We start from the raw sequence: 10,313 nt of genomic DNA, 5'->3' as shown, positions 1-10,313 counted from the left end.
AAAGTCTATTCTGGTAGAGGGTCTGCCACCAGCCTTTTTTTCTTTTTTCGAAGATGTCGGCAGGAATGCTCCAAGTTTTTTTTGTTTTTTTTCCCAGCGTAATACTGTGTTGCTGCTTTGTTTCTAGACTGTTTAGGGTTGTTTCCCAACAAGTGTTTTTCCAAGAGTGTTATGACACACGGGCAAGTGCATGGTGACAGCCTTATGCAGCAGTGTTGCTCGGGATGATTCTGAAATATAAATACATTATGTAGCTATCTCAACTAAATGTTCTTTCTTAGTCACTGGCTCAACCACTCACAAACACAAAAGCATACAGTCCAGTGTGTCAGTCGGGATGGAGAAAGAGTGTGCGTGAGAGATTTGATGGGTGTGGAATATGCAAATAGCTCGTTCACAAAGCTCCCCGCAAATTGGCGTCACCATTGCTCAAATGCTATTACCACATTACCATTACAACATTTCCAAAATGTTCATCTGTTCCAGAGGTACTGCTTTTCACTTTGTTAAATCTACAATGTGTAATATCGTAATTAAGGCAGAATATGTAATTTTTGTTTTAAAGTAACTTTTTCTGGTAGAGGGTCCGCCACCTGCTTGTTTCTTTACGATGTTCTAGCTTTGCAGGAATGTACCACAGCATAGTATAAAACTTATCTGTCTTGCATTCATTCAATTAGAACTGTTTTTATTGCAGAAAATACCTTAAACATGCATTCTTACTGTGAGGGGGCTGACCGCTCCACAGATCTGACCTGTAACTTGGCCTGTTGGCATCACCTCATTATCTCCATGGTATTATGGTATTATCTCCAAGATAAGTAAGGTTTATGCCATATTGTGAAACATTCCAGACAAAGCAATAGCATCTATATGTAGACCAGTAGGGGGCAGATCCCCCATATTCCGTATTTAAGACAATTGATTTTGATTGAATTTGGTTGTTGTTATGCACCTGGCAATTAAGTTTTGTTAAAGTGGCAGAAGAATGTCCAGATATAAAGAGACTAATCTTCTGGAATATTTTAACTTGGGTTCAGTTATAGCTACAAAAAACATTACATGTAGTTTCTTTGCATGTTGTATAAGTTAAAAAAAAAAAAGCCATCCAATTGTTAAATACATTTCTCAGAAGTGATATTTTTCCTCTCGTCTTTTCTCAAGATGTATTTTTGCATGATTTGGTGTATGTGTAGTAGTAATCATTTTGCAGGTTTTTAAGTAAATTTTGCATTATAACTTGATCATTAAAACATAAAAATATTGCATATAATGAGTAGATTTTGTATAATATACAGAACAGCTCAATTTAAAATGCACAGTTTTACTGTTGTTCTACCAGTTTGAATGAGTTTTTTATTCGATGTTTCCCTGTTAATTTTATCATTTATCGATGCACAATGAACTATTATTGCATGTAAAATATATAGGAAATTGTCTGTCTATATACAACACCTTTATGCAAAATTAACAGGGTTTTTTTGTAGACTTCAGTTTCTTAATGGAAATTAGGCTGTGATTTCGTTCCCTGTAAATCAATTTACATATTTTGTCCGTAAAGTTATCTACTGTGCTGCTGTATATTTTACAGGAATTCTCTGGTAACCCCAGCTGCCAGCGTTTTCCTGTAAAAACAAAAACAAAAAATTTACAGTGTGGAGATGACCATTGGCCTGCTGAAAGCCCGTTTCCAGTGCCTACGTCACCTCAGCGTGACCCCTGAGAGGGCCTGTGATATTATAGTGGCATGTGTTGTCCTTCATAACACCTTGCCCTACGTAGAGAGGACCCCGATGATGATGATGATGAGCCCATTGACTTGTCAGCTATGCAGGACGGCAGAACTGTCAGAGACACCATATGCCATCATCACTTCGTGGTCTGATCACCACCACCACCACCAAATAAAGACATGATGCACAATTCATTTGGTCTTCTTTATTTCCTACAAATACAAGAGCTAGTTTAGTTAATGTAGTTAGTAGTGAGCAAAATTCACCTGGGACTGTACACCCACCCTTAACTTGTGCTCCAGTAGTTCAATTTCCACATCTGCCTTTCTAATCTGGTGGTCCAACTACTGCAATTCCTTCGCAGTTTTTTCCATCTTCTGGAGCAGGTGGAGTCTATAGATGTGTTTTACAGATAACTGGGAGGACATAAGGAGGACATTCAATTATTACAGTTGGACATGAATTCCACAGAATGAACCTCTGGTGTTTACTGAACATCTGTCTCACTGTGTCAGTCCTTGCAGTGGATGTTGAGGGACCCTCCTGCTGCTGCCCAGCCAGCCCTGTTAAAAAGGATGATAATGTGTCAATACTTCAGTGTAAAATATCAGACAAAATATCACTCTTTATTCCACCACAATGTTTAAGAAATGTAAACGGGATGAGAACTATCATACCTCTATAGGCCTTTGTGGATCCTCCTCTGTAAAGGCAGCAGACAGGGTTTCCTCGTACTCTTCATCCTAGATGAATATGTTTCAGTATATTTAAACTACCATTTTGCAAGAGCTTTGGAGTGTTGCCTACTTACAAGGTCTGTTGTGGCATGAGGGGGGTCCAGCAGGCAGAGAGCACCATCACAATATGTTGGGTGACAAAAAAAAAAAAGACATGATGGGGAAATAAAGATGAACAAAAATAGGCTTAAAGAGATATATAGGCCTCGGCATATTATACATTATGAAGGAACTGGTATCTTGAGGGGTGAGCTCTGAAGAGGAGCTCCTCCAGGGATTCCCTCAGCCACTGGCCTCCCAACATTCTGGCTTAGGGCTCCTCTGCCTCTGTTAAAGGTGGAGGTGCTGGGCCACCACCCGTTTTACAGGCATCTGCCTTCTTTTTGTTGGCTGTGTAAAGTCTGCGTTAGTTTAGCCTTAATTATTTGACAGCACATGATATGGGTGAGAAGACATTTATGTGTTTGAAAACATCATTCAGTTGGGAATAAAACTCCTGCACAGTCAAATGGCCACTTGATATTTACTGTACAATGTCACACATGATCGAAATTACGTTAAGAAATGTATTGATTAATAATGAAATTAGCAGCGGTCTTACCCGATTGGACAATGTTTTTATATTTCACTTTCAGCTGCTGCCAAGAGCGCTTCTCCCCTGCGGAATTGCACCTAAAAGAAATAAATAAATAAGCTACCATCCAAGCAGTATTCCCTTGCAACAACATTGCGATGACAAAGACGTTTGAACTTACGCATTCACTTGAGCATCAATGTTCTTCCACGCCGCCTCCCTCTCTTTAGCAGCTGCTGCGCTGTTGCATTTCTTTTTTTAAATATGTTCATATTTGCATATGATCGGATCAATACTTCCTGCTCCACTGGCGTAAAAAACGCCGCCCTCCGCGTCTCAGTTGTCATGGTGACTCGTTGAATCGGGGCTCCATTGATGCGGTCTTTTTAGTCGTAGTGCACGCGCTTAACTCCCGGTGAAACTACTCTGAGTTCATCAAACTGATCAAAATCCGGTGTTGTGGAACCAAAAACTCAGTGTTTTCTGTCTCAGTGTAACTCAACTCAGAGCTCGGTGTTAAGCTCATGGCTTGTTAAACCTGCTTTGTGAAACGGACCCCTGTTCATTTATTTACTTGTCACACGTTAACAAAAAAGGTGCAAGGAGGCGGTGAACGGACATTAAGATTTCTTGTTTAACTTTAATAAATCCGCTCCGTTCTGTGACTAATAGCTTCTGTTTTGAGCCATGTCAAATAATTTCCATAATAATAACAATAATAATAATAATAATAATAATAATAATAATAATAATAATAATAATAATAATAATAATAATAATAATAATAATAATAATAATAATAATATCATTGCTGATGTTGCCCAAATGAGTTTCTTAAATTCAGAGCTGAGTCATAGTATTTACATGACAGGTAACCATTCAGACTAAATATACAAAGATAAGAGAAGGTTAACAACATTAATGTGCACATTTGTCAATAACAATAATAATAATCATCATCCTCTCCGTCCAGTTATTCTGCAGTCATAATCAAGCAGCCAAAGGACATATCCTTTTTCTTTGTAAAAGTCATTTTTTTTATAGACATGTACTTATTGGGTTTTAACATTGTATATACGTTCAACAACACATATAACAGTCAAACTATAAAATAATCTACCACACACCCCCACTCCAAACAAAAAAACGAACAAAAACACAAAAAAGGAAGAGTCTCAGAACACCATTATAATGCTGCTGACTAACCCGAGGCATAGTACTGTAAAATATCAGTCATTGGTATGGCTGTCTTTAATAAATATGTTGATATTTTACTTGTCTGTGATTGTCATATTTATATTTCTATAATGTTTTATTCTCAGTTTTATGTATTTGTGATTTTTGAGTTGTTCTATGGACTCCTATGTCTGCAATAAAGATGATGATGAAGTTTCCAGAGTTTCTACAACTTCACAGTTCTCTAAAAATGCAAGAACGGGATTCCAGATATCTCTAATTTTGCCTGATTTCTTTTTGTTGACTTTTCAAGGACAAGGCATTCCAGCAAAGAGAAATCAAGCGTCAAGCTTGGACTAAACATAAATCAGTAATGTTCTTCTCTTTGCTGTTTAGCATACAGTCCTTTGGATATACGGTAGATTAAGAATACAAAGTGCTGGACAGTCAGGTACTGGATTCAGGAGCACACCTCTCCCCAGTCCTCCTCAGAGATGACTTTTTCAAGTCAGTTGCTCAGTAGAGTATTTATGGTATTTCACCAGTATTATATAGAGTAATGATAGCCGACCCTTGACAGTACAATTATTCACTACCAGGTTTTCTAATATGGACACAGGGGTTGTAAATAAGAGTGCATAAACAAAGCTTCTTTACTGTAAATATTTAAGTGTGTCCAATGAATATCATTTCTTTGAGTTATTCAAATGAAGTAAAAGTAATCCTGATGATTGGATACAGTTACTATTTGAAGAACTATTAAACACGTGCTAATGAGAGCTCTAAATCATATAACTGAACATAATCGGTCACGTACAACACATTAACCCACAACAGTGTCACTGAGTTCAGATCATTATGAGCATAATCACTCTCCTGCTGATCAGGGTATGGTACTATGGTACTGCTCATCCTGCATGGCTTCTACTCATGTCCTCCTCAAAACACCTGATTTGAATGAATGTGCACCTCATCATATTACAATGTCGCCATCATGTTGAGGTGATCTGAACATTGCCAACATGAACAGAGGCCCTGCAGGAGGAAACATTTGTATCAATATCAAATACCAGAGCAATGAGATTGATACTTTGTTTCTCTCCTGTATGCTGCTCCAACCTCACTCCACCTACCAGACAGTACAGTGTGTGGGAGAAAGTTGTTAGCATTTTAACTTGATCAGTTACAAGTATTTACTTATAAACTTTGAGCAGTTTGTCGTTTAACCAAATTAATGAATTAGGGAAAATCGTTAGGATTTGTTGCTCTTTGAGGAAGAAGTGGGTGGCTCTTAAAAGAGCCGTTGTGTTTGGTAGCCAGAGTCCGTGTTTACTTGGACTTGGCCGTCTTCTCAGTCTTCTTGGGCAGCAGCACAGCCTGGATGTTGGGCAGCACGCCGCCCTGAGCGATGGTCACTCCGCCCAGCAGCTTGTTGAGCTCCTCGTCGTTGCGCACCGCCAGCTGCAGGTGACGGGGGATGATTCTGGTCTTCTTGTTGTCGCGGGCAGCGTTTCCAGCCAGCTCCAGGATCTCAGCGGTCAGGTACTCCAGCACCGCCGCCAGGTACACGGGAGCTCCGGCTCCCACACGCTGAGCGTAGTTTCCTTTACGCAGCAGCCTGTGAACACGACCCACCGGGAACTGGAGTCCCGCACGAGACGAGCGGGTCTTGGCCTTCGCTCTGGCTTTGCCGCCGGTCTTTCCTCTGCCGCTCATTTTGTCGAGATGTTCGTTGAGTTGAATCTCAGTGAAACTGTGGCGCGGCGTGGAAAAAGTCTGTCTTATATAGAGAGGAGAGCGCGAGCCAGTCTGTGACGCACCAATGAGAGAAGGAGCTTCCAGCAGACTGACCCGTGCTCAGCTTCAGAGACACTTTAACTTTCCACCAATCAGCAGCTCTCACTGAGGAGGGGGTTTCTCCTCGAGGCTCTTGCTAAACTCATCACGTTTTACCGCCAATTGCAGTCCACTAGAACACAAAACGCATTTTCAAAGACGGTTTCTAATTGCCGTCGCTCACATTCATTGGCCAAATTGTGAAGTTATTCATTGTGCGCGGTATCAGATGTTTCAATGAGATGTTTTTCACACTGATGTGTTCAGTTTCGTTTGGAGCCAGTTAACGTTCAAATAAAGTACCTGCACTCATGATTGAGTAGTGTTGGACATTATTTTGTGAAATTACTATCTGTATAAGGTGTCTCAGCTACAGTAAAATCATGTAGATAAAAGAACAAAGCTTAAATTAAACAAATAGTGACACTACTGGCCCCATACACGTATATATGTAGTCTTAACATATTCCTCTTCAGTTATTTATGTACTTAACAGCATTGTTTCGTGTAGATTTGGAAGGAAAAACACTTTTGCTTTATTGTGTATTTATTGAGCCCAAGATTCAAATAGTCTTTCCTCTCAATCAACATTAACAGTACACTTTTTGTTCACAATAATGAAAGTAAACAATCGTGTATTTACATGAAGTGGGTGAGTAATGTCTAGTACTGTCTTATTTTAAGTAGGTGCCGCTAATAGTCTAAGATATAATACATGTACTGACACTACCATTTTGTAGGATAAATAACTACCAACCTAGTTTAGTGGTATACAATTTTTTAATTCACAACTGTAGGGCTCACATTTCAGAACTGGAGATGACCTTCAGATCAAGTGGGTGGCTCTTAGAAGAGCCGTTGGTTTTGATCAGCAGATAGTCTACTTGGAGCTGGTGTACTTGGTGACAGCCTTGGTGCCCTCAGACACAGCGTGCTTGGCCAGCTCACCGGGCAGCAGGAGACGCACGGCAGTCTGGATCTCCCTGGAAGAGATGGTGGATCGCTTGTTGTAGTGAGCCAGACGAGACGCCTCGGAGGCGATGCGCTCGAAGATGTCGTTGACGAACGAGTTCATGATGCTCATGGCCTTGGACGAGATGCCGGTGTCGGGGTGGACCTGCTTCAGCACCTTGTACACGTAGATGGCGTAGCTCTCCTTCCTGGTCTTTCTCCTCTTCTTGCCTCCTTTGCCGGTGGTCTTGCTCACGGCTTTCTTGGAGCCCTTCTTGGGCGCGGACTTAGCGGGTTCAGGCATCTTGATTCTTCACAAATCAGAATGATAAACTGAAAGCGGTGGGAGTCCTACTTATAGAGACTGCGTTACAGAGCACGCTGTGCTGTCCCCTGTCTGTGATTGGCTCAATTCCTCCTGGTTGAGAGGGCGGGGGTTGTATTCTTGTGGGATTTGGTCTGGACGTTAGAATGCCCACCAACTCCAATAATCTGTGCAAATAAGCGCAAAAAATAATGGAAGGTGGGCTAAATGAAACATTTGAAAAGAATAAAACGTATGTTTGTGAAGCAGTGGAGTGTTCCTCAGCAAAGCAGCAGGAGTGAGCTGGGATCTGGGTCACTGCTTCACTGTGTTCACGTGTTTAGAAAACATTCAGATCTAATTGAATCTAACCAATTCAAATCTAACTTATCTGAACTCATCTCTAAGGTAATTAGTTCAGATAAAAAGGAACGTGTATGATAATGATCACAATGTGGGGATAAGTTAAACTTTTAAACCAATGATTAACTGTGACAAGTCAATGTTGCCCCTCTGGTATTGCAACCAGGGGGGTATTGCACAAAACCAGGATACTGGATAAAGCCTGGAAAAATCAGCTATCCTGAATAAAGTTATCCCCAAATCGGTTGAATGAAAGCTGGCCAAGTTTATCCAGGTCAAGTAACCATGGCGATTTAGCCGATAAACATATCCCTGGTGTGGCTCTGCTGTCTGCGCTCTGAGAAATGATTGTTTTACAGAATGTTAATAGTTTTTATACATGTTTTTTCATCAACATATGCTAAATAATCATTTAATTTGTCCGTTGACTTTTGGTTTTAATATTATTTTAATGATCATACTGTATTTATAACGATAAAAATAACAAAAAAAACACAAGATTTGAGCAATGAAAGTGAGAAGGCAGATGGTTTATTGGGAGTATTTTCCTAAATCCACTAAACACCAACACTGAAAAGTTAGAAAATATACAGAATAATGTCACAGAAGACATTTTTAAGCATTGTAAAAATAAGACAATGGATAATATACATGATTTGGACCTCACCTTTGAACTTTAAGATATCTCTATTCATTTCATTTTTTTTCTGACAGGCCTATGGCTATGTTGTAATACTAATAAATCCTGGTTGTGGAATTACTGTCAGAGTTTGATTTAGATGGCTCATTGGAGTTATTGGCATGATATTTATAACAATTTGTAGAGTTTCAAGGATGTTTTCACTTAGATGTGACGAAGACAACATTGTATTTAAAGCTGCAACTCCCAATTAGCCACTTTCCTCTTCATGATGGCCTGCCCTTTTCTCAAAGATGTGCTGGATAAGGAAGCACTCATCATCAGACGATGGTGACATTGAGGTTCCTTGCAAGTGGAAGCTTTTTGTATTCGGTTGGGGATGCGGAGAACCTTAACAAAGGAACCATTTGCTGCACGGTACGACGCATCTGCCTTGCTCTGAAGGCACTCATCAATATATTTGTCACCTTCCCTGGCCACAGAAGACTTCTTTATATCAAAGAGGAATACTACAACATTGAATTCAGCATTCTATACCATTGTCATACAAGGTGATCAACGATAGATAGATACTTTTTATTGTTACAGCTTTGCCTAATGTGATTGGTGCAGTGGGCTGCACTCATGTGAAAATCACTCGTCCTTCAGGAGAACATGAGAGAGATTATATTAACAAGAAATCTTTCCACAGCCTCAATGTTCAGATAAGAGGGATTCATTGCCTCAGACTTTTATAAATGTATTTTGTGCCTAAAACGACCTTTGGTTACATCTCATCAGATAATCTGTGATGCCAACTGCCTTGTGAGCAGTCTGGAGGCAAAGTGGCCGGGAGCAGTCCATGATTCCAGAATCTTTAGGTGTAGTCCAATTTACATGACACTCGCACAAAGTGAGCCACATATTTGTAAGTACCTTAGATTAATGTATGCTCTTTAAGAAATCCTGCATGTCTCTGGAGTGCTTCTGGGAGACGAATGCTACACCTGTGAATTAATTCTCCTGACTCCCCTTGCTGATCCCCAAACCCCATCTCAGCTGGCATACAACGACGCACATAGCAGGACAAGGGCTCGCGTTGAAATGACCTTCGGCCTTCTGAAATCAAGGTTTTAGTGCCTGCACCACCTGAGGGTTTCCCCACCAAGGGCATGTGACATCAGTGCAGCATGCACAGTGCTGCACAATATAGCAGGCTTGCAGAAGGAGACGGCTCCACTAGTGCCTGTTGAAGAGGCGTGGGAAAATGCTCCCATTTTCCCTGATGATCTGGCTGGACGAGAATTGAGAGACCAATACATAGCAAAATATTTTACCTCGCCTTAAATGCGGACCTTTTGTTGGTCAAATTAAATATTTGTTCTGTTGTGCAATTTTTTTTCCAGTGTAAGTGCATTTCTTCTTGTGTTGGTCATGCATTGTAAGAAAATTTCTGCATAGCACCTTTTCAAAACATTAGTATGGCCCACATTAATTGTAAAAGAAAAGACAGCGTCATTTTCTACCAACTTTTATTGTAGCTTTTCAGCGTGGAGTCTGTGGTAGAGAGAAAATATCACAAGAATGAACATACAATACATTATTAATATGGTTACTGTGTGTACTGTCATTCCCACCTCATGTTCCAGGGGTTCTGATGGTTTGAGATGTCTGTCAAAGCAAGGGCAATTAGCACAATATGATTTGTTCAACACATTTACTTGAGCTAATACTTACAATGTTCCCAACGTCACTTTGGCCCAGGGCAGGCTCTAGGTCCTGGAACACATTTTTTTCAGCAGCTTATTTCTAATTTCCTATTCATTTACAACTAAATGAGCAGTTTTTGCCATATATTTGACATGCCTGGAGCCTTCTCGAGTTCAAAGACAGCAGCTCCTCATCTGCAGAGGTACACTCCACATCTGTAGGGGTACACCCTTCACCTTCACCCTGCATAGACATACATGGACAGGATAATTCTTAATATTTGAGATAACATGCAGGCAAACACTGTTTAA

The 10,313-nt window shown here is 40.3% G+C and overlaps 2 protein-coding genes across 2 annotated transcripts; both read right to left on the bottom strand.

Moving 5' to 3' along the window:
• Positions 1 to 5,549: 5,549 nt before the first annotated feature.
• LOC308148820 (histone H2A) lies at positions 5,550 to 5,936 on the bottom strand (the record flags this gene model as incomplete). The annotated part of the gene is made up of 1 exon (XM_080520350.1): positions 5,550 to 5,936. The coding sequence occupies one exon, from the start codon at positions 5,934 to 5,936 to the stop codon at positions 5,550 to 5,552; it is 387 nt and encodes a 128-aa protein (XP_080376476.1).
• A 999-nt stretch (positions 5,937 to 6,935) lies between these two features.
• On the bottom strand, positions 6,936 to 7,310 carry LOC308148823 (histone H2B 1/2-like; the record flags this gene model as incomplete). The annotated part of the gene is made up of 1 exon (XM_080520353.1): positions 6,936 to 7,310. The coding sequence occupies one exon, from the start codon at positions 7,308 to 7,310 to the stop codon at positions 6,936 to 6,938; it is 375 nt and encodes a 124-aa protein (XP_080376479.1).
• Between the last annotated feature and the right edge of the window lie 3,003 nt (positions 7,311 to 10,313).

The sequence above is a fragment of the Blennius ocellaris genome (genome assembly GCF_963422515.1).
Source record: "Blennius ocellaris genome assembly, chromosome: 3".
Classification (NCBI taxonomy): Eukaryota; Metazoa; Chordata; class Actinopteri; order Blenniiformes; family Blenniidae; genus Blennius; species Blennius ocellaris.
This window is presented reverse-complemented; position numbering and strand designations above follow the sequence as displayed.